The sequence below is a fragment of the Molothrus aeneus genome, chromosome 1 (assembly GCF_037042795.1).
Source record: "Molothrus aeneus isolate 106 chromosome 1, BPBGC_Maene_1.0, whole genome shotgun sequence".
Classification (NCBI taxonomy): domain Eukaryota; kingdom Metazoa; phylum Chordata; class Aves; order Passeriformes; family Icteridae; genus Molothrus; species Molothrus aeneus.
Window position 1 is genome coordinate 21,088,053 of NC_089646.1, and position 25,317 is coordinate 21,113,369.

The 25,317-nt window shown below is 40.6% G+C and overlaps 1 protein-coding gene across 1 annotated transcript in view; it reads left to right on the forward strand.

The window, feature by feature from the left end:
• The window catches only part of CUBN (cubilin), a 144,306-nt gene extending 118,989 nt beyond the window's left edge, over window positions 1-25,317 (forward strand). Inside the window, exons 57-67 of the mRNA XM_066562336.1 lie at window positions 3,134-3,334; window positions 5,595-5,724; window positions 6,629-6,846; window positions 16,925-17,139; window positions 18,132-18,294; window positions 18,733-18,941; window positions 19,587-19,734; window positions 19,852-20,033; window positions 21,130-21,295; window positions 23,091-23,326; window positions 25,041-25,317. Of these exons, the coding sequence (XP_066418433.1) occupies window positions 3,134-3,334; window positions 5,595-5,724; window positions 6,629-6,846; window positions 16,925-17,139; window positions 18,132-18,294; window positions 18,733-18,941; window positions 19,587-19,734; window positions 19,852-20,033; window positions 21,130-21,295; window positions 23,091-23,326; window positions 25,041-25,148 (1,976 nt within the window). The 3' untranslated portion in view covers window positions 25,149-25,317. The remainder of the gene's footprint in view (window positions 1-3,133; window positions 3,335-5,594; window positions 5,725-6,628; window positions 6,847-16,924; window positions 17,140-18,131; window positions 18,295-18,732; window positions 18,942-19,586; window positions 19,735-19,851; window positions 20,034-21,129; window positions 21,296-23,090; window positions 23,327-25,040) is intronic.

The following is a 25,317-nucleotide window of genomic DNA, read 5'->3' on the forward strand; positions in this document are numbered from 1 at the left end:
AATGGAAGGATAGGAAAGAGTTTATCTTAAAGATAGTAAATGGAAAATTATGGGGTCACCAAGACAGAGAGAGCAGTTGCATCCGTCCTCGCAAATGAGATTATACAGAGCTAATGTGGAGATAAGGAGGGCAAGACCGAAGATATCTCATTGAATCCTCACGGATGAATCAGAACAGAGGATACAGCAATACCAGAAGGATGAGCAAATGCTCTTAGTAGACAAAGTTTTATGAAGAAAAACAGTGCTGACTATGTGGAAAGTGCCTGTCAGCTCAAAGAGGATGTTGGTCTGACATCTGGCTAAGAACAGATCTCTGGAGACTCATGAAAGCAATTTCATTGTAGTGCAAGGGACAGAAACTGGTCTAGAAAAGATCTAAGATTATATGATCAGAGGAAATAAAACCACAGAGAAGAATTGTGTATGATGTGCTGAGTTTGTGTAGAGGCTGAAAGTATGATATAAGGAGAATCTGAATCTGGGGAATATTTACAGAATAATCCATTTAGATTGGTGAGAAATTAAAAAAAGTGTAAACAAGAGAATGAAGTACAGGATAGAGAATAAACAATGACTAGTCTTGCCAGAATTTATGAGTCATAAATCATATTGGCCCAAACAATAAGGATTCAAAACTAGAAGTTAAGACTTTTTCTCACAATCCTTTGTTAACCATCTCATTTTTTCCAAAGCAGCATTACAAATCAACTTGTGATAAATATTAGGGACCTTGGCTTTGCTGAGAAATTAGCTTCACTTCATGCCTTTCTCCAGTATTTTCTGAAAATTACCTAGGTTGCTTTCTTAAATCTTTCCCATCTTGAAAATACTCATCTCAATTTCTTTTTGTTTTATTTGAATTTTAAGATTTATTATTTCTAAAAATTTTATCACCTTATCAAATATTCCAAAACAGTATAGGAAATAAAGAATATTTTAAAACAATTATTTTATTAACAATGTAATCAGCTATCTGATGTGGCTGGTTGTTATCAGCTTAGTTACTCTCACTAGAGTCAGACAAGCACCATATTTCTGTATTGACATAATTGCAAAGCATGTTAGCATACATTTTCTTCATTGAGACAGAAGGAATTTTTAAAATTCAGCCTCCAGAGATTATCTAAGATACATCTGACTGCTGAGATCATTCTGTTGTTCTCATGAAACAGAACTATCACTCCACTCCTATTTGTCATCCTATTCAATACGAGCTATTTTGTTTCCTGCAACAACTGGAAGCAGCTTGTTTTGACTGGACAGTCTGCAGGAATAAATCTGCTACAACAGTAGGCTCAGTGTCTCTCCTGTTAAATTTAGGTAATTCCCCATTAATACTCGGACTGTCCCATTATTGCTTACAGTTCACTAAACACAATAACTTCATAAACATGTGGCAACCCAGCTTCCAGTAAGCTTACAAATTATGAAAAAGACAAAACATCAAGTTACCCTTTAGGTATAACAACTAATGAAACTCGTTTTTCAGTAGGTGTGTGCTGTGTTTTTCACTGACAGCATTAATTTAGCTTTCTTGTAAAACCCATATGGCTTTCTTCTTGCTGCCACCATATATCCCTTTGTGGTGCCAGCCTGGGTACCCACAACCTCTTCCCCTGCTTATGGCTCCCAGCTGGGCAGGGGGGTGGTGACATAGCTCTGGCTCTGAGGCTCTGAGCTCCCAGGGTGCTGCTGGCTGGTCCTTGGTAGGTCGCTCACACCCCCTGAAAGTGTAACTTGTCTTTTGGGAACATTCCTCTGGCACTCTTACTCAGCTATTGACCTTTTGGTCCCCTTAGTATAAGAAAGACTTTAGGCCATTAGAGAGCTTCCAAAGGAGAGCTATGAAAATAGTCAAGGGTCTAGAGGGGAAGCCACATGAGGAGTGGCTGAGATCCCTTGGTCTGTTCAGCCTGGGGGAGACCTCACTGCAGTTACGGCTCCATCATGAGGGGAAGGAGAGGGGCAGACACCGATCTCTGTGGTGCACAGTGACAGGAAACAAGGGAAGGGCCTGAGGCTGTGTCAGGAGAGGTTTAGGCTGGATGTCAGGAAAAGGTTCTTCCCCCAGACAGTGGTTGGGCACTGGCTGCCCAGGGAAGTGGTCACAGCACCAAGCCTGACAGAGATCAAGAAGTGTTTGGACAATGCTCCCAGGCACATGGTGTGACTCTTGGTGCTGTGCAGGACCAGGAGTTGGACTTGATATCTGGGTGGGTCCCTTTCAACTCAGCATACTCTGTCACTCTGTGAAACTGATATGACCCTCAAATTTTTGAGATCTTTCACCTTAGTCAAATCTGTTTGCAAACAGTGAGGTGACTAGAAAGTCATGAAGGTAGGGCAGGGAGTCAGAGAAAATGGCTCATTCCTCCAGAAACCTAAATGCAAATGAGAAGCTTAAAACAGTGGGAAAAAATAATAGAATGCTGAACTCCTATTTCTGTGTTCCTTTTTTTCCCACTCAGCTGAATATCTGCACTGATTTTCCCTCCTAAAACAGATTGCTTTAGAAAATCACTGCAAGATCAAATTTCCTTTTAATTTTTCCTTGAGTCAATCTGAAGACCCTGAGTTTAGGTAATCCAAAGTTTGAGGAAAATCAGAAAGAAATAAGTCAGCTCTGAAACACTCAGCGGGTGTATGGACTACTTTTTGATTTTTCAAAAATATCACTTTAAATGGTTTAAATTCCCTGCACTGAATGCTGAATTCTGCATTAGGGGAAAGAAATTCCAGGTAGCTAGTTGCCTGTAACAAAAAGTGCATTGCTTTTATCTGCAGAGGACATCTATGGTCTTCTTACCTCTTCATAGATAGTGTTCACTCAACTGTGAACTCCCACAAATTCAAGGGGGCTGGAGCCTTTTCCAGATCATAGGATGTGTTGAATGAGACAAATCTGATGTCTTACACAAATGTCTTACACCTTACCTTTTTCTGCCACAGTTTTACTGCATGTTAAAAATTGACCTTTGCTTCCTCAGCAAGCAAAGGAAATACTGAGATCCCTGGAATGGAAAGTACTATAAAATTTCATTCTTCTCCTGGATTAGGTCTATATAGTTGTTGCTCAGTAAATCACATGTAAAACATGCTGCTAACACTTCTGCACTCTATGTCCATGCAGCCCCAGCACTCCTGAGCAGAATTTGTCTTTATGACGGAGTGAGCATCTTCCGTGGGAAGAGCACAGCCGCACATCGCCTCATCACTCTGTGCGGCAAGGAGCTCCCTGCCCCAGTCAGCGTCTTTGGACCCATGCTGCTCAACTTCTACACTGACTCCCACATTGTGGGCTTTGGATTCCAGGCCAGATACAGAGCCATTGGTGAGCATACTCTGTTCTGTATTGGAGATGGTAGAAATATTCTGGATAATGGTTCCATGTAGGAAAGCTGTACCTCATTTTGGGAGTCCCTCAATGGGTGTACATGGTACATTTTCCCACTTCATTTGCTCAAAACAGTTCTCAGGACCAGAGAACCAGAACATGGCACTGTTTGGTGTGTATTAACATCCTGAATGATGTGTTACCTCATGATTCTCATTTCTAGACTTTCCATGGGACCAAGTCAGGAACTGAAATATTTTCCATCTCTGTAGAAAAGAAATGCAACCATTTTTGGCAGGTTTTGGTTGGTTGGTTGGTTGTTCTTTGCATTGTTTAAGGAGAAACATCACTAGTTTCTTTAATTGATTAATTTTTAAAGTTTTTATCACTTACAGGAGAATGGTCTAATTCTCAGTTATACTAAAATTACATGATACAATATGGGAAACAGAACAGGTAAATGGACACAGCTATATGCCTCCAATTGTAGACCCTCTTGCAGTGCCAGTAATGAATGTAAATAAAACTTGGGATATAGATTTATTTTTATAAAATAAAATAGTTTTAATAACTATTTTCACCAAAGCTCTTTTGTCATTCACAAGAGATCTCTTATGTTTTAAAGAGGAAATTTGAATTCAAAAAGAAATTTCCAACTGAGTTTAGAATTTGCATCTACACAAATATCCCAGAAGATTGATTTTATTTGCAAAACAAATTTTAATATTTTCTAGGTTTAACTGGTAGAGACCACTTTTATGTTTGAAAGTATTATTTTCTAACTTGCAAAGTGTGAGTTGTGTGAGTTTAACTTTGATATTTCCCTTAATGCATTCCTCATGTTCAATGCCACACCACAAAAGCATAAAGCTAAATTCTTTATGTGAAATGAATGGTCTGTTACAGATAAGAAAGAGGGACTGGCACTGAGAAATGACAATGTGCAGTTACTCATGGAAAAGACCTTCATAACTCACTCAAGTCAGTTGCTGGTATCTGACTTGTGACTTGTGACATTTGAGAAGGATAACTGGAGCTTTATTAGCTTGTTGTTGTATACAAAGCAGATTCTGCCAATTAACATTCCTCTTTCCCATAGTTGCATTGTTTGCTGCAGAAAAATGAAAAAGGCCCCCCCCCTCCTAGTGTAGAATAATGCTGATTCTTTATCTTCCAAACTCCTGTCCTTTATCTGCCAGGTTCTCCAGGCTGCCAGCCTGAGCTGTCAGGGGCTCTGCATCCAGCAGCACCCTGTATGGGACTGCCTTTGTTAAGGTGGTGGCCTGGGCAATGCCATCTGCTTTAAAACATGAAAAACTGTGCATGGCTCACAGTTCAGAAGCTCAGAAGCTTATCAACAGGATGCAGGGAGACTTGGGGAAGCTTTTTTTTTTTTTTCTCCTAAGTTTAAGATTATAAAATGAAGGCTGAAGCCAACAATGGAGATTAGCGGTTTTGTTCCCTGAAGCCCTGAAGCTGGGAACAAACATTAGCCACATCCTGGCCTCATTTGCATCCATGGTGAGAAACCCTGAGAAGCCAAGCAGTGCCTTGAGTTTAGAATTGCAGAGTTTAACTTGCTTTTCAGCCAGAAAGCAAATATTCCATCCTCCAGCTCAGCCACCCCACAGTGCTGGTGAGTCCCAGCCCAGGGTGAAGTGGGGAACACGATTCGTGATACCTGGAGACTCCTCTGTGCATTTCTGTGCAGAGCAAATGCTACAGCAATGCTCCTGCTCTGACAGGGTGTTGACAGATGATGAGGCTCTGCATATATTAATTCCAGAAATGTCAGAGATAGGGTTATGAGTGCAGTTGTGGCTAATAAGAGGTTTCCATGGGGCCAGGATCTGGATAAAGGAATGTCTTTGCCCACATATCAGCCAGGTTTATTTTGGCAAACTAGAATGAGTGCAGAGACATTCTCACTCATGCTGCTGCATGAGGCACCCATCCCTCCCTGCTGCTCCCTGGACCTCCTGCAGGACAAGCAGTGTCAGTCTTTTCCTGCACAGTGCCAGTGCCATTCAGTGTGGGTTAGTAGGAACCTGTTACTGCAGTGCTGGTTAGTCTTCCACTGCAGAGCACAGCCTGACAGACATCTCACATTTAACAGTTCTAGGCATGACAATGAACACTGCTCCACATTTATCAAGGGTCTTTCTTTCCTTGCAGGTAAACTCCTGAAAGAAATACGAGAATTAGGACCAAACTAGTATTCAGACACTAATTGCTCTTTTTTCTGTTTCCTCCACAGCTTGCGGTGGCATTTTCAATGGCTCTAATGGTGTTATCAGCAGTCCAGGCCATTCACATCTTGATTATCACAACAACATGAACTGCTCATACCACATCACAGTTGGAAATGGCAAAGTAGTGGCCCTGAAGTATGTAATCCTAGTTTGTCATTAAGGGAACTGGGAGGTCTCTGATTCCAGTTGAAGGAGCAATTACTGACAATATTTTCTGTGACTCTCCTTTTCCAAGGTCAAAGCCAAACTAAAATAAGAGATGGTTACTGAAGGCACTTTTATCAGCCTCAGGCTCCCTTCCATCTTTCTTTTTAACTTGTTAGGTAAAAAAATCACAATTTTAAGTTCTTTAAGTTTTAACTTTGGTTACTGACAAGACTAAGAAATTGTAAAAATGCAACTCATGCTTTTTAGTTAAATTCTGCCAGCGTTTGAGAAGTTTATACAAGAAAAATAATAATACTTGTAGAAGGGTAGTAATCATTTTATAGCCAAAGTAATAATACCCACCCAAAATAGTGTATTTTTGAGTGTATGCTGTCTTGCCTAAGAGAGGGAGATTATTGCCACAAAATCTTGCCACTGAGAAATTAAAAACTGATCCATTCTTCTATAATGTGGTTGTGAATTAGGAGAATATTTCCCAGCTAAGAGGAGGACTCACTGGCCTGCAGTCTGCGCCTGCATTTTTTAGGCCAATCACGTGCCCAAGGAAATTGCAATCTGAGCAATTGCAGAAGTGAGAGAGGGTGTGTTTGCACAGGAGAGACCTCCTGCTTCATGGAAAGCTGAGGTGTGCTCACAGCTTGCTTTGCAAGAGGCCCTGTGGGTGAGGGACCCAATTTCTTTGAGGCTTGTTGGCTGAAGGGTTTTGCCATGCATTCAATAGCTGCTTGGTTCATTCCTGAAGAGACGTGTTTGGCCTTTGTATGGCTTTGGCTACTGCAAGTACTTGGACCTTTCCTCAAGCACTAAAACACACATAGCACAGGGAAAGAACTGAAAATGTCATACCTAAGGCTCCACCTGTGTTTTACAGATTCAACAGCTTCCAGCTTGAACTATCTCCCTCCTGCTACAAAGATTATGTAGCCGTGTATGATGGCTCAGATACACATGCTCCTCTCCTTGGGAAATTCTGTGGCTCAGAATTGCCTCCAGATATTAAGAGCTCCAGTAGTAACTTGTTCCTGGTGTTTAGCACTGACTTCTATGGAGAAGACAGGGGATGGAAAGCATCCTTCAGAGAGGCTTTAGGTATGTGTATTATCAGACTCCTAATCTGCTGGTAAGTAATTTCTTTTGGTGAGGAGCAGTTGTGACCTCTCTTTCCAGGCGTGAGTGAAGCAGAAGAATGTTTCTGATTTGGTGAAAATTGAGTGAACTAAGCTAAATACTAGGCTTATGGGATCCCTGCATTCCAGTCTGATTCTGACCTGATCCCCTTCATTCTTCTCTACCCTTTCCCTGCCCCTCTAAAGGTAAAGGTGTTTCTTGGGTGACTGAAGACCTAGCAACACCAAAAGACCTCTCTTTTGGCAGAAATACAGCAATACCTTAGAATTCTTATTCTTCTGTAGTCAAAGGTTGGTGGTGTGCTAAAGATGCTTCCTTTCAACCTGTGCTCACTTTCCATTTCCTTTCAGTTTCCCTCACATCTTCTAAAGAATTAAAGTGTTGAGGTCAGTAAAGATTGTGGTTCCACACCAGGCACCACTGTGCTGATTTCTACTGATTTGTGGCATCATTCTGATTAGCTGGCCATAAAATAAATGGGATCACAGTAAGAAGGCACTGGATGCCCTTTGGTTTGATGGATGGAAGAATAAGGGGCAGAGTTTGATTATTACCTTAAAAAACCTTTTAAATTCAGTACTCTAAAGACCAAAGTGTAAAAGGAGATTTTTATCTCCTTATCTGAATTGTTTAGGTATGGTAAGCAACAAATTATTATTACATGCAAATTGATTTCATGTCATCTCTACTACTTTCCTGTATAATTAACTCCATGTCTTTGTGGTCTAGAAAGAAGTAATTGTCTGGTTTGCAAAGCTGGCCCTCAGACAGATGAGAATGAAAGGCCTTTGTGGCAGAACAAACATACTCTTCTGCTGAGTCACTGAATCCCCTCCCTCTTCCTAGCCAGTGACTTTCTCATTCGATAGTCTGAGAAAGTACTTACAGATAAGGAAAATAACTGCTTCTACAGGCCCTGCCAAGAAAAATATTCCCACAGAACCTCGTAGTTATTACTATTATTAACTCTTCCTTTGCTTCACTCAAAGTAATTGCTACAAGAATGCTTAAGACCTTGTAAATGGTCTTTAAATCTTGTGAATGGTATTCCAGGTAACTTAATGTTGCTTCACATGTTGCTGTCTTTAACCACTGAAGTATCAATTGTTATAGATCCACTGCAGCCTGGGTTAGTATTTCCAGGGTGAGATCATCAACTCCCTAAGCTCTTCCTCTTCCTGTTGGCATTTACTTAATTTTTTTAGCCACTGACTTTAGATTTAATTGTGCAACTTGCCAGATCTTCTCCTTAAGCACACAACAGAAAACAAGCCAATCTCTTCAAGTCAGTACCATGCCTGATAATTTCCTAAAGTGAGGAGAAGCCTTTTATGAATAAACTTTGACATCTCTCAGATGTTTTGGAGGGACATTTCTGGAGGCTCCCAAGGAAAACAAGGTTAAGATGTTGCATGGGTTACTCGGGAGCTGTGAGTTGCAAGTTATAAAAGATGCCCAGGAGGAGGTATGGGTTGTGTGACAAAGAGCCTGTGGTGGTGAGATGCTTAATGGTAGGTCTTCTCTCTTCATTGTGGGAAGCAAGCCACAGGGACTAAACCACATTGCCATTAGCAAGGATCTTGGCAGTCCCATGGTAACGCAGAATGGCCAAAAAGGAGAAAAGCATACTACAAAAGGAAAGCATGAGTCACATTCTATAAATGTTTCCAGCTTGGCTTGCCTAAAAAACAGAGCCAGGAAAAATCTGTGACACATCTTTGTACTATGAGGTCTGAGATTATGGTTCAAATAAAAGAGAAAAAAAACATGAAGATCTAAAAGCCTGTTATTCTACATGGTGCTTTAGAGAAGCTCCCTCATGTCTGCTAAAAGATAAAACCCATGTGGTTTTGTAAGAGTAAAAATGCAATCAGATGACAATTCATAATGATAAATCTCTTGAATAAGGAAGATGGTATCTGCAGAGAAACAAGAAACCTCATTCTCTGTTGGATGACAACAAGCACATTATTCTCTAGCTGCCCCAGGGAAACACAACTGGATAACGTAATTATTGCTCTCTGTTTCATGTTGTGAGTGACCCTGATTATGTATTGGAGAGAAACAACGTACTGTTTCTGTTTGTAGTAAACTAAACTATTTCCTTTCCCCACAAGCTCTTCCAATTTCTTTCTTGATCAGGCTCTTTAAGGAATACTGCCTACATCTAGGATTATCCAGGCACTCAAAGAGTTAAAAACTGAAATTTCTGCAGAAAACCTTCCCTGATTTTATTAAAACAATACGTTTCCATCACTGATCCTGCCTCCAACAGAATATTCAAGGTCCCTCCACTAGTCAGAAAAAGGACACTAAAAGAAAGTCTGAAATAGTGTTCATTTGGCCATTTAGCAACACGTCATCTTTCTCGTCAAATATCTTTCCTTTCCCTGTGCTACTCCATACACTGTGTGATAAAAAGTGCACAATTCACAGGCAGCATTCTTTGTCATAACTCTGTGAGATGATGTGCTTGAGGCAGGGGAACATATGGCCCTTGTGATGTGGTTCAGAGGGTTTATCTTTTCACTATTTCTGCTGCTAAGTTTGGGCACTTATCAGCCTCATATTGGGAATCACTTGGACATCCTTTCAGGCAGAGCTGGAAAGCTGGGCTGGCTGGAAGATACAGCCTGCTCCAAGTGTTAGATTTGTGGAAAGACAGACTTCTCTTACCTTAATTACCGCTGACCTTTTTTCTGCCTTTCTTTTCAGTCTTAAAATAAGAAATATAACTCTTTTCCACAGCAAGCATGTGCTCCTCTAGACAATCAATAAAAGGATGAGAAGAGAGAAATCAATATCAGCTTAAGGCATTTGGTTACATGAGATGTCTCTGTGAAGGAAGGAAAGATCTCTCCCCAAAGAATGAGATCGGCATGTACTGAGCTTGTGACTTGGCTAAAGATCTCCTGATTATCTCTTAAGCTCTAGGGGAAGATCTGAATTTTTTAACTGACCCTGGCTGGCAGGGACAGAACCTGCACATACCTCTGCCATCCCTGCTGAAATAGCACAAATAGCACTTTGGTGACAAATGGAGCCTATTCCCATTCAGTAATGGGGTGACCCTCTCACCTGAATTTTGGTCCCTTGAGGCATATAATACAAAAGCTAAGAAGACATAAAGATTTGGGTTTTTTTCTTGTTTTAAAGAGTCAGAAATCCCTATCAGGAGATACAGCTGTAACCTCATTAACAGGAAGTCATTTCTTCTTGAAAGCTCTCTGCTGATGTACCATTGTCATATTCCAATGTGCCAGTGATGAAAAATGCCTCTAAACCATCAGAGTAGGATAGAGAGGTCTTCTGAAATGCAGGTCTGCTCACTGAGGCTTTCTAAGGAATTCACATGGATGTACAAGAAGCAAAGTGTTGCACATGGTTAGATAAGTGAGTTGAGTCAGAAGGGTCTTCCGGATCTTTATTCACATAATACAGGTAGAACTGCAACAGCTGGGACCGTGGAGAAGGTGGGGTGCAGGAGGGGAGGAAGATTGCCTGCTTTTTCTCTACTCCCCTAAATTGTGCTTGACTTCAAGCTGTGACCAGCTTTTTTCCCTTCTCTTTTTTATACTCTCTTTTCTGAGCAGGCAGGAGAAATCCAAGTTTATGCATTGTGAAATATGAGCATTGTGTACTGGATAAATACCATTGTGGTCTCTTGTTTGCATTGTTTTAGGGCTTATGAGCTCATGGGCCACAATTCCACTGCACAAGGCACTGCACAGGCAGAATAAAGCAGCAATCTAATGTCACAAAAAGATTGTGATTTAAACACAGGATGAAGAAAACCCAATGGATATAGACAGGCAAGAAGAATAGGGTAGCCACAATGAGAAGACTAGTGTTGCTGGCTCTAGGGCAGGAGAAATGTCTCCTAAACCTTTGGCAACCATTAGGCTATTGGAATGCTAATTCCTGAAACACCCCGTCCTCTACATTGTCCTCAGTTTGCTCAATTTTTCCCTCTAGGATCTCTCTATTCTTTTTATACAAATCATCATTTCTATTGAATGAATATTAATCATTTTACGTGAGAAAAATAATCATAAGTGAGTTTAGAAGAAAAATAGCTGGAAAAAATTAATCTTCCCTGATATACCAGAAAACTGCATTCAAAGGTAATTTACATATATAATGTAGTTTGCATATAATAGAAATAGTTTATAATCTCCATGCTTTTCTTCTTGATAAGATGATCTGTAATTTACCTGATAAATCACCCAGAGGTATCTGCCTTCTCTTATTCTATTTGCTGTGTATTGAATTACTTACTTCCTGTGTGGAATTGAATACACTAAAAGCCTGTCACTAACAGGTTTACTGTTATGCTCTCCCCTAATGAAATTACAGTCTACTTTTAAAAGAATTGATCCAGTAGACTTTTCAAAGCATTTTTTATGCTATTTTATTGTATCAACAAAAAAAAAATTGCCTCATTTTGTTGTAGTTCATGTTCTGTCCTGTAAACTGAAACTATGGCTTACTCTATGTTTGGTTTCTAGGTACACTTTTTCAGCAGTGTTCAGCATGCATAGTTGCTGCAGAGTCTTTTTGGGTTGTTCAGAATTGCTGAAAAAGCCCACACAATTCTGAATGAGCAATATGAGGTGTAAAATACTGGTTTGGATATTCTGTTGCATAGGCCAGGGGTAGGTGTTATTTTGTGAGTCCTATTTTAATTCTCATACCACCAGAAAAGTTCATTGCACTGATTTATGTAGTTAATGTTGGTACCTGCTGTAGGTGGCACCAGGCGCCTGCACTGATAACAGCAGTTATGGCCTGTTGTGTGGAAGGCACATAACATTCAGCACAGCTGAATCCTGCCAAGTTTTCTTCCTGCACCAAAAAAAAAAAAATCTTAGAAGAATGTGTCCTTGACTGTGGCATGTGAATGTTGTTGTATTTTCTCATGTCTTTGGAAAAGCAGTGGTGACTTGCAGAGATTTCACATCCCATTAGGACTGGTTCCCAGGGCTGTATCTCAAGGTATTATCCAACCTGAACTTGGACACTGGTGCTGCAGAGGGTCTAGCTGAGAAGTAAATTGTTTGAATGTCACAAATCTTCAGGCAGAAATTTCTTTGGGCTTTCAGTTCATTCAATTTTTGCCAAATATATTACCCATTAGTATTACACATTTCATTGCACTGTCATGGATAACTTATGGTTAGTTTTATGTATTAAAATAAGTGAATAAATTGCAGCTAATCATACCTTTTCTTGATCTTATTATAGTCTAGGAAAATAAGAACATCTGTGACAAGATCAGAATACAGGATCATAAGTCACAATTCCCAGACTGTTTCTAAATGTATTTTGGGTCTCAAATATCCATCAGCTTGAAATCTCACTAAATTTAGAAAGCATTTGTGGTGTTGAAATACATCTCTTTGGTGTCTTTGAAAAGTATACAACTGTTGAGCTAGGGGATAGTCTACAAATGTCTCTCAGAAATGTCAGTTAATTAATCCCAGGGTCACAGAATGGGTGAGGTTGAAAGGGACCACAGTGGGTCATCTCTTCAACCTCCCTGCTCATCCCAGTTCACATTGCATAGGACTGCATCCAAACAGTGCTCGACTATCTTCAGTGAAGGATTTCTTCTTCCAAAGCAAAAGAAATAGGCTTGCATGTTCAAATTGGAAGATAAGAAGAAAAGCAGACATTAAAATAAGAAATTTTTGTCTGATCTGAAAAATTGAGGGGAAAACTTGTTTTCAGACACAGTAATTATATATATTTGTAGTGACTAAATGGTTGAAAGCTGATGGGATATTCAGATTAATGGCCCTTCACAAAACTGTGGGTGAACTCTGCTGGTATGAACTGTCTTAGTTTGACTGAAGTCAATGACTTCTTCAGCTGAAAATCTGTCCTCTGGTGCAAACAAAAAAGAGGTGAGGAGACATTTCTCATTCACAAGAGAGATCTGCAAAGGCTTAAGTAGCTGTGGTGCCAAATATGAACACTAATTCAGTATTAATAGGTATTGGAATTAGGCAAGACTGCTTGTCTGCCCCTGGTCTCCCATACAAGCATCAAGGAGATGGATAGAACAGTACATAAATCAGAGTTTTGCAGGCTTGCCACAGAGCATGTCTGAACTGTTATATTTGGTATCAGTCCAAAGAACCTTAAGGATACAAATTTCATCTGACTCCATTTGTGAAACCTGGCTGAAGCAGGATACTTGGGCTTTACAGTCTTAAATGTCACTGCTAGTACCACTGCCAGGCCATCAAACCAGTCAAAAAGCTTTTCTGCATAAAGGTTGGATAAGGACTCTAAAGGGCCTTGTGCTTTCAGAGGTCTCCTGAAATGTTGCAGGCACTGTGGAGAGGGCCTGCAGCCACACAAAATCACAATGTTGGTGCAATGATTGCCAAACATGGGAACAGCCCTTCTCACAGATTGAAAAGGTTCACCAACCTTCAGTATCAGCCATGAGACAAAGCAGAAGAATACAATTCCTCACTCCAGCCCTGTCCTACTGTTTGAAGCTATGATCCAGACAAGGTATGAGCTAATTGTTACAGCCACAGTAAGTCCAGCCACTCCCATGCACTGGAAATAAGACCCATCAAAAAAGAAGAATTAGTCTTAACTGAATTAATCTTAGCTTATACTCATCTTTAGTTCAGATCAGAGAGAAGTCTAGAGTTCCCAGGGATGCATCCAGGTGGAAACAAAAGAGAGTCAGAAGTCTTGGAGGGAATTTTTATTACTGTCAAGGAGAACTAGACAATTTCTTTAACTTTGCAGCCTTCTAGTAGTTGTTTAGGGTGCTCATTTTTAAAAGAAGGGAAAGACGCCAAAATCGCTTTGTGGTTTTTTGAAATGTCAGTGGTGTTGTTGATTCTGATAGATTTCAAACTATTCAGTAGGTTACCCTTTCATTGCACCCATACCTGTATAAATGAACCTTTCCCCTGGCTGTACTTCAAAGGCAGGAAGCTTCAAAGATTTATCTTCATCTTCATTCCATATCTAGAGGGTATAATTCTTAACAGAGAAACATGTGCTTGGTCTCTGCTGTAATGATTTTTATTTGCCATAGGGAACCTTCAATTCCTTCTTTTCTGAATGGTCCTGGAGCCTTTTAGTTTCAGTAATGCTGTCCACCAAAAGCAATTAGGGATGACAGTGGGTGCCCTAGTTCTGATAATTTGCATTCTCTGGCAAGCTGTTTATGAGAACAAGATTGCCATCTGATTTATGATGACCTTATGATTTTTATTTAAAATAAGAAAGCAAAGACTGAAACAAAAGTCAGCCATGAAGTTGCTCCATCTGCTGACATATAAATTGTTTTATGAGGTACATTTCTCATTATCTTAATCAAGTTTAGCTTTTAATATCTAAGAGTCTACTCTCAAATTAACAGAATTCTCAGTCCCAGATTTTGCCTGGATTTTTAGCTACATTTGCTTCTGGCTGTGTTGGCCTTTAATGAGTGTCTTTCCTTTAAAAATCCCCTGCAGGCTGGATGGCTGCTCTTTGGCCTTCTGTTCAGAAGTGGTGCTGATTTTTAAAGCAGTGTGTTGTGTCCTGGCTAAAACACACTGAGACAGTGTTTCTCTTAGTTCCCTCCTGTTAAGCAGTTGGTTCTTCATTTACTTGTGGGTGTTCCCCTCATCTACACAGTCAGTATTGTGTAACTTCTAGTGCCTGCAATCAGATGTAACATTGGTCAGCACTGAAAAGCACCAAGATAGATGGATTTCTCAACAAGGACTCCTCTTTATTTGGCTTGATGTAGGACTAGTTGACATCTGGTCAGCCTCCAGTTTATCTGTTATTTATAATGTACTGTCCTGTAAGCATCTGACTCTATCCCAGCTGAGCAGGCCGGGGATTGTGAAGCTTCATCTTTATTATCTATAAATCACATTTTCAGTTAATTACTAGAGTTACTCTATTTATCTCCCCTTAGATGATATTGCTGGTTATATTATACTAGCTGGAATTAATTTTCTGATAATGAGAATTTGGCCTGCTTCTCTCTCTGTCAGGTCCTTTTCATATGCTGTACACCCAGACCTTACCCACATGTGTATTTTTTGTCTTTGTATTACAGCTGTCTTTATAGCTGCACAGTTAGCAGTGAATTTCACTACTGCAAAAGTACAGACATTTATATTCAAAAACGGATGAAGCACTGAGAGCCTTCTTGTTGCATGGGTCTGTGGCAATTCCCTGACTCATGTTGCTATGGTCTGACTGGCATCTCTGCAATTTTATCCTCGAAAAAGGGAAGGGGAGCTTTGTTAGTGTCTGACCCATATACTCAATCCAGACTCAGTATTGCAGGGCTGGATGGTCTGACTATGATCTTGGATTGACATTTATATGCTTAATGTTATGTTTAAATGTTTGCAGGGGACAGCCCCAATAACATTGTTTCAGAGGAACAGAATAAATCATGCAGAAGGGTGAACACAGTGGAAAAATATAGGGAAACTGCACTCCTAGGGGCCAGGCACCCTCCTGGCTGACATTTTCCTCCTTCCCAGCCTATTTGTGAGAATGTGATTTATTGCTCACATTTCCCCTGCTGCTGTTCTCGCCTTCTGCAGTGGCACTGGAATGAATGCTACACTTTTACAAGTTTCTGACTTCTTTAAATGCCCACAAAACTGGACTATACTCTATTAATTTCTGGCTTTTTCACTTTGTAATAAGTTTCTTCTGGTCATTTTTAACTATAGAAAATCTGAAATCTGACGTTATGAGGATTTTGGTTTTAAGCAAACTGCTTTACAGGGTGGGGCTTTTCTGGCTTTGGTTGGTAGAGCAGGACAACTTTCAGCCTTAGTCACTCTGCTTTAACCACTACAGTCTCGCAAGCCCCGGGTTCCTGATGCAATCCTGATGATTGGATGCTGATTTCTGACCAGCATGATCTTTTGTGGCTCAAGTAAAGCACAGTTTTATGTGTCTGGAAATGCATCAGTGTGTCAAGGTGAAGTCACTGAGTGTGCCAGACAGGCATATTTTACACACAGATGAAATTCTGAAACTCTGCTTGTGTTGCTTAGCCACAGCTGTAGCTTCATCTGTTATTGAATGCTCATAAATGGATTTGCTGCAGGAGACAACAGGCTTGCACTTACTCCTCTGCTCTGTGCAGTTTACAAAAACTCTTTCCTCTGACCCCAAAGCAAGAGTAAAACAATATTTAATTGAAATTCCAGCGTTAAATGACTGGCCAGGAGACCTCATAGAGAATGGGGCAGGAAATAAATGAATTGATCACATTTATTAGCCCAGTCCAACCTCTGGAAATCAAACTATAAAAAAAAACCAAAAGCCTGCCAGATAATCTGTGGTTTTTACTTGTTTGGAATTCAATGTGATAAATAAATGCTTTTCCTCAAAGGTAATTTCTTTCAATGTGACTGACTTTATTGAGTTCAAATTTTCACAGTAAATAAGTCAAGGACTTAGTCCTGTCTGTGGGAACCAAATGAAAAGCAGCCTGCATTTCAGAGGGGCTGCAGGTTCCCACCAAGCAAAACACATCCAGAAGTCCCTTTTAGCTAGATTTGTGAATACAGTGTCAGGCTGCCAAATTCGGTCCCTCTAGGATGCGGCTGTATTGCCAAAAGAAGCAACTTGATTTTAAATCACATTTTCAAAGCCAACAGCTCAGTGCCCCCTACTGACTGAATATTCTCAGAGGCCAGCGAGGATCCCGTTCCAAGGCCCTCACACCAACGCTTTGCTGTTTCATTGCTGCCCTCTGTCTTCTCACAGTCCCTTTTAAAAACTTCTATTGAGATATTTTCAAAGTAAATACTGTTTTTATATTCAACAAAAGACATGAGCCTTTCTTAATTCACTTTGTGAAATCTAATTGTGATTCATGTCTCTCTTTGTGTTGAAAATCTTTGAATCACTCAGATAGTCCTTGCAAGACAGGATGGTAAAATACTGTAGCACAGATAAAAGCTGCTGGCTTAACAATAAAGAGTTAGAGATTAAATAAATGCCAGGAATTGCTGTTAAAAAGCTTCTGCTTCCTCAACAGGACCTCAGAATGGCTGTGGTGGTTACTTGTCAGCTTCAGCTTCTTCAGCTTCTACCTTTGGCCCTCCAGTCTCCAATGTGACCAGAAGATATGAGAAAAATCTGGACTGTGTATGGATCATAACTGCACCTGCAAACAAACGGATCAACCTCACCTTCTCTTCATTTGAGCTTGAAGCACAATCGGCTTGGATGTGCAGATATGATTATGTCAAAGTAAGACAGCTAAGTATGTTAACAAGAAAATATCAGTGAGATACAATCCATTAACTTCTCCACAAGGCTAACTTTATTAATACAAAATCATCCTAAGAAGAAATTAAATTCCTTAATATAATTAAACCTTTCCATTGGGTTAGATTACTACACCAGATGTCATTCTGCCTTTCTGGAAACCAGTAAGAGTTTTAACATTACACACACTTCTGGTCTTAGACTGCTCATTTAATGAGTATTTATTTCACAGAATAGAAACAAAACAAAACTCAAACACATGTAAATTAAACCTTCAGAGTATCAGGTTGAAGTTGAGCAAAACCAACTAAAGAGAAATCAAGAATTAAAAATTGAGGACAAGGCAGTGAGGAAGGGTGAATTAGTTTTGATAACATCTGGACAGGAGTGACATAGGCAGAGGGAAATTATGCATATACATGCACAATTGCTTGAAAGGACTAGAATTAATATGATTTTTCTCCTTTTTTCCATCAAAAATCTTGGTGCTTAGTGCTCACCTGTAAAGCTATTTTCTTGGAGATGAGCATACAAACCATCAGATTGCAGAATGTTGCTAAACAAACTCCACCAAGGAATGTTATAGATCCTGTTGAACATTGGAGATACTCAATGAAACAAGGAATTCATTCTACATTTTGATGAATAATATCAATCTTCTCACTGAAATGCACTTTGAGATCACATATAATAAAGAAATGAGAATGCCAAATTAAAATGTAATCATTTTTTTATATATTTGCTGAGACAGGACCAGAATGTTCCATAATGAGATTTACCCTGTCCAACAGAATTAGTTAATATGGCAGTGAATAATTATGGTAATCAAGAACATCCTGTTAAAGCACAAGAGAACACACTGCACTTTCAAGTAAACCAAATTGTAATGTAAGGCGGGGTCAGAGAATTTTATTTCTCTTTATTTGTTTGTTGTGCCTAAACTATTAGTGGCTTATATATTTTGCTTCTTTCAGCTTTATGATGGAGATAATGAAAATGCCAATTTAGTTGGCACATTCTGTGGATCTGCAGTGCCAGCTCCTTTTCTTTCTACCCGTAACTTCTTGACAGTGAAATTTGTCACAGACAGATATGTGGAAAGGAGGGGTTTCAATGCCACCTACACCGCAGTAGATCGTAAGTATACAAATATATATAGTTACAATTCCTTAATGGAAATTCTTGTACTTAAATACTATCTCAAAATTTGTTCTAGATATAAATCTCAGGAAGGGGCAAAGACAGTCAGTAGCACAGCATCTTTAGGCAAGATAACAACAGCTTGACCCCAGTACAATTCTCTTTGGTCTTAGCTGGTTGGGAGGAGGCTGTCAGTCTGAGAGTACAAAACAGAGATGCTCACAGATTGTTAACAAATAGGAAACAAACATTTATTTGAGTTTGATGATATATATTGACTCCACTAGCATGTATTTTGCTTTTTATTTTCCTTTTAGAAACTCAAAGGCAAATACAAAATTATACTGTCCAAAACTCAACTCCATTTGAGTTTTGCTCAAAGAATAGTTTTACCCAGTTTTCACTCTATGATGCATTTGTGACTGTTTTACACAGGCCTTTGTGGAGGAATCTATAATGCAACTTCTACATCTGTGACTGCAACATCTCCTAACTTTCCAAATGAATATCCACCCTTTACTCTCTGCTCTTGGGTCATTGACGCCCCTCCGCAAGAGCAAGTCAGGGTGGTGGTAGAGACCTTCCACCTCCATTCCAGCCAGGACTGCTCTCAGAACTACCTGGAGCTCCAGGATTCACCAACAGTAAGGAATTTACAGGGGATACCATTCCCCATTCCCATTCAGCTCCCTTCACTCTTTGGAAAGAGAGAAGAAACCTACTATTTGGTAATATATTCATTGATGATCCTCTGTGAAGGGCACATCCAAAGCATTACTGACTGTGCCCCAAGTGACATGTGGTAACTGTACACAGACCTCTCAGAAGCATTCTGTGCACACGTGGAGTTAGACCTGGGCAAGTGTTACACAGTTTTTCACAGCTGGACCAAGTATCACTGCTGCCAAACCTAACACACAGGAAAAACTGTCCCACAGCAAGTTTTCATTGTGCTTCCTCCTATCAACGAACCATCATAAAAATGAATACTCATGCCAGGAAGAGTGTTAAAAAACACCAGAAAAAAAACCCCAATATTTATGTCCCTCATATTCTAAACCTTCTTTCATCATTTCTCATTTTGGCATGAGAATAGCTCTTATATTCTATTTTTTCCTAATAATAATTCAACATGAAATGTTGAGATATTATTAAGTGATTTCCAGGATAACTTTAAAATACAATTTCATAGTTGGTATAGAAAGTGTTGAGAGATTTATTTACCTTATGTTCAATACATATAAAAATGAATTATATCATTAAGTAACTTGTGATGTATTAAATTCCAGCAGAGCCAAGGGTCAGTTCACAGATTTTGTGGCACTGAAAGTTTTCCAGTCCCTGAGTTTTATTCTTATGATCGCACTGCCATTGTGACTTTCAAGTCAGATGAATATATAATTAACAATGGATTCAGATTTTCCTATCAAGCTACAGGTAAGCTTGAAGAAATGTCCCAAAAAACCTATCTACTATTCTCTTTGTTTATTTCATACACTGAAATGCAATACAGAGATCTGAAATCCTTACATGTTTCTGGTTTTCCATCTCAAGGCTGCAGCAGAGAGTATAATCAGTCATTTGGTTACCTGAAGAGCCCTGGCTGGCCTGGTCTTCACCCCAATAATATGGATTGTTCTATCATTCTTCGAGCTCCCCCAAATCACACAATATCTCTCTTTTTCCACGCTTTCCGTTTGGAAGACAGCATCCACTGTTCACATGATTTCCTAGAGGTATTGTGCAAGTATACATATTTTGTGAGCCTATGTAAAAATCTGCTAAATTCAAAGGATATTAGTATGTTTGGATCAAGTGTGGATAAAGTCTGAGTTGAAGTGACTGAATTAGGGACTAATTATTGCCAGAGTTTTATGGTGAAACAATACACCCTAGTAAATCCAAACCCAGTGAATAAATAGTTTCATTATGTTACCCTTACCTAGCTCTTGTTGAGGTTACCCAGTAAACAGAGTCATCTGGAATAGTTTGTGTTTGATGCTGACATCCATGAATGAACAGAAAGCCATAAATCTGAGTGGTTTTGTTACAGCAGTAGATTCCATCTGCTTGAAATTTTTGTCAAGAAAGATTTTTTTCCTAAAAAGCAATTTAGAAAGCCCCAAAAAACAACAAAACAGAAACCAACAAACTCTAGTGACAACTGTAAGACACTTACAAAAGTACTTTGTGACAGTGAAAAGTGTATCTTCCTCTTACACAATCCTCATTCTTGCAGGTTTCCTGTTGTTCTCTGGTCAGATGACAAAAATCAGATGTCTGTGACAGAATCATAATTTAGCTCTATTTTCATATCCTCTTCACTGTCTCAAGAAATGGATCTAAGCAACAGCATTATTGGAGTGCAGAAAAAAATCAGATTAGATCTGAGCTATGTAATATGATCTGTGTCTTAATGTGACTGGGGAAAAGAGCAGTCTGAAGGGTAAAGAATTAATCTTTTCATCTGGAATATTAATATTTCTTATGAAAAGCAAAACATGGGCTTGAATTGCATAAGAACATCTTAGCTACTAGTCAAGCAATTTTTTCAGTCAGGAGATATTCACACTATAACATTTAGCTGCCTGTTTCTGATGATACTTGTTCTGTGCAATTATAAAACTCAGACCAGTTAATGGCCTCTTTTTCCTTCTACACAAGAATATGTAGTAGGAAATATAGCAGTATTAAAATTACAGCTATAGTAAGCATGCAAGTTACTGCCTAGTTTGTGCTGTGTTTGTATCTGTGAATAAGTGTGCTGGTGTATAAGTGCATAGGAATTTAACGTTGACAGTATTTTTTGTAAATTTTTTGTGTTCCCTGAAGGTCAGAAATGGAAGTGATGTGCAATCACCACTACTTGGCAGGTTCTGTGGAAACACTGTGCCCAGCCCCATCTTCCCCCAAAACCATGTTGTCTACCTCCGTTTCAAGAGTGATTTTTCAGTGGCTCATGATGGATATGAAATTACTTGGACTTCATCATCAAGTGGTAAGGCTGTAACTACAAAATAATTCTACATAGAAGGAAAATGCAGCAATGTGGAATTCAGCTCTTTATGGATCCTTCCTCATCACCTCTTTATACCTTCCCTAGAGCCCACAGTCCACCCTATTCAGTCACCAGAGAGGCAGTTGCTCCTCAAGGCCACTGGGGCAAGATTTATTTTACAAGATGGAAGCAATTCCCTCTCCTAATGTTGACTTTAGAAACCCCAGATGATGTCATCCTCTTAAGATAAAGATCTCCTTCTTTCAGTGAGAGGCTGGAAAAAATCAGGAACATCTGCCTCGGGATCCACAGAGTGGTGGTGCTGCTGGTGACTCAGTAGTCCTCTTGTGATGCCCCCGAGGAGCTAGGCATGGCTAAGCCTGAAGGGGACAGGAAGCTGCCCCAAGAAAATAAATTACCTATAATACTGTGTAGTGATTATATCATGGACACATTCATGAATGGCTTATGAAATGGCAGTGAACAGCTGAGTAATAGTTTCTTCATGACACTGACTTACTAGAGGTAGGAAAGCTCATGGCCAGATGAGGAGTACTGCAGAATAACCATACCGTACTGAGTGACCCAGTGATGGAAAGGCAGAGGAAGCTCAGTGTAGGAAAGTGTCAATATATAATGTGGTCAAAAAAAAGACAATCCTAACTTTACTTACAAAAATACAGGCACTGAGTTGACTATCAGTAGTCAAGAACAAGATCTTAGGGGTAAAATAGTTTCAAAAAACAAAAGTTTACTAAGAGTCAAGTAGACTGGCATAATGATAGAAATTGTTGGGAAAGGAAGAGAAAATAAATAGACAGCCACTGTATAAATCCATAGTTTACACACAAATTGAATGATGTGCACAGTTCTGATGTCTTCTTCTTATGAAAAAATCAGGATTAACAAAGGGCTCAACACTAAAAGTGGCTTCTGTATGAGGTATGCTGAGACTTTTTAATCTGGTTAAGAAACTACTGAATTCTATAAAATTGAGTGATACTGGATGATAAATAGAGATCCACTGTTCTTTGACTTTTCCCACAGAGAACTAGCAGTCATCATATAAAGCCAGGAGCTCATAGATTCATAACAAACTAGACAAACGAGTTCTTGATACAGCATGCAGTTAAGCTGTGGAGCCCCTTCCCATAGCTTACTACAAATTTACATGGATTCAAGGGCTACCCACACAAGTTCATCTGATAAACATTATTAAGGGGAAAGGTGCCCTCTCTGGGAACTGTAAACTGAAAATTCTTGGAGACTGTGAGGGTAATCTGGATCATGGCCTGCACATTCTTCCTCCATAAACTTGCATTTTTCATAGGTCATCTACTTCTGCCCACTGTTGAAGATTGAATTTTGGCATAGATGGACTTTGACTTAATATGCGTAATTCCTCTGAGTTGTTCACTGTATTTTTCTATCCCATGAGGATTGACTACTTTTCATGCCAAAGAACAGTCACAGCAAATTCACCTCCAGTTGAGTAGCTGGGAACTGAACTGACTAAGGCACAGACTTAAAACTTCAGTTCCTGTTTCAAAGAATTTGGAGGGGGGCAGTGTTGGTTTTAATATTCAGTGACGGTCTAATGCCCGTTGCATATTCTTAGGCTGCTGAAGCTAGAGCCTCCGTTTTATCTCTTATTAGTGTTCCTAGCCATGTTAGTTGTCCCAGCTCACAGTCTCTCTGGTTTCAGCACTGTTAGTGATACTGTGCTAATGTAGCACATCATGTATTGCCTTATGAAACGAAGCCTTCCAGGCCAATTAACAGGATCTCCTTCCAGGATGCGGCGGGACATTGTACGGCACCAGTGGCTCCTTTGCCAGCCCCAGGTACCCTGGGACTTACCCCAACAACACTGACTGTGAGTGGGCCATCACCACACCCCAGGGACGAATTGTCACAGTGAACTTTGATTTCATCAGCATCGATGACCCCGGGGACTGCAGCAGCAACTATCTGATCCTCTACGATGGGCCAGATGCCAGCCATGCCCCTGTCGGGCCCTACTGCGGAGCGGTGCGTGCTGCCTTCCCTCTGTACTGCCTTCCCTCCATGCTGCCTTCCCTCTGTACTGCCTTCCCTCCATGCTGCCTTCCCTCCCTACTGCCTTCCCTCCATGCTGCCTTCCCTCCGTACTGCCTTCCCTCCATGCTGCCTTCCCTCTGTACTGCCTTCCCTCCGTACTGCCTTCCCTCCATGCTGCCTTCCCTCCATGCTGCCTTCCCTCCGTGCTGCCTTCCCTCCGTACTGCCTTCCCTCCGTACTGCCTTCCCTCCATGCTGCCTTCCCTCCATGCTGCCTTCCCTCCATGCTGCCTTCCCTCCGTGCTGCCTTCCCTCCGTACTGCCTTCCCTCCATGCTGCCTTCCCTCCATGCTGCCTTCCCTCCGTACTGCCTTCCCTCCATGCTGCCTTCCCTCCGTACTGCCTTCCCTCCATGCTGCCTTCCCTCCGTACTGCCTTCCCTCCATGCTGCCTTCCCTCCGTACTGCCTTCCCTCCGTACTGCCTTCCCTCCATGCTGCCTTCCCTCCGTACTGCCTTCCCTCCGTACTGCCTTCCCTCCGTGCTGCCTTCCCTCCATACAGCCTTCCCTCCATGCTGCCTTCCCTCCATGCTGCCTTCCCTCTGTACTGCCTTCCCTCCGTACTGCCTTCCCTCCGTACTGCCTTCCCTCCGTGCTGCCTTCCCTCCATACAGCCTTCCCTCCATGCTGCCTTCCCTCCGTACTGCCTTCCCTCCATGCTGCCTTCCCTCCATGCTGCCTTCCCTCCATACAGCCTTCCCTCCATGCTGCCTTCTCTCCGTGCTGCCTTCCCTCCGTACTGCCTTCCCTCCGTACTGCCTTCCCTCCGTACTGCCTTCCCCCCTGTAAGCACAGGAGTGGTTACAAGGAGCTTTTACTGTTTCATGTACAGGACCATTTCCCTCATTCTGACATGAATTCCACACAGATGAGTGGAAGTGAAGGCAAAAGCCAACACCAACGATGAACGAACCCACAGCTGAATCCTCCTACTTACACGAGGCCTTCAGCCCCTTCTACCACTCATAACCACCTGATGACTCCTAGCTAACCTAACAAACATAGCCCTCCCTCCAACAACAAACCTCATAGCAGAACTAACTATTGTAATCGCACTTTTCAACTGATCCACCTTCACAGTTATCCTAACAGGAGCTGCAATGCTACTTACAGCCTCATACACCCTATACATGCTCATAATGACACAATGAGGCACTCTCCCATCTCACAGTACATCAGTCCAAAACTCCTCCACACGAGAACATCTTCTCATAGCCCTACATATAATCCCCATAATGCTCCTAATCCTCAAACCTGAACTAATCTCTGGTATCCCCATATGCAAGTATAGTTTCAACCAAAACATTAGGCCGTGACTCTAAAAATAGAAGTTAAACCCTTCTTACCTGCCAAGGAGAGGTAAAACCAGTGAGAACCTGTGTGCTGCCTTAGAAGCCTTCCAACTCAGACCGTACAGTGACATCTAGTGGGAGGCATCAAACAAGCTTGCTCCATACTTCGTTGTATTTGTGTTTTAAATATTTGCAATATCCTGAGGGAGAAACGCAGCAACGGTAACTAGAACAGTTACTGAGATCACTGTCAATCTGTGATACAATTTTTGCCTCAGTTCTAACTCTCTGACTGTCTCATCAAGGATCTTGATGTTCTATAAGGCTTTTAATTTTTCTTGTCTTTCATTTTAGGATACAAACATCGCTCCATTTACTGCTACATCTCATCAAGTCTACGTAAAATTTCATGCTGAATATGTGACTCTACCATCAGGATTCCAGTTAAGATGGACAAGCTAAAACATTGCTTATGAGAAATGTATTACCATTCCTTGCTATACTGAAAAGACTTTAGATGATAAAGGAGGTTTGAAGTCCAGTGATGACAATTGCAACTGAAGTAAGGCCTTTTAAAAGTTACTGTAAATGTAGCTGTTATGAACTTGGAATACTGTCAAAAAAACCATTG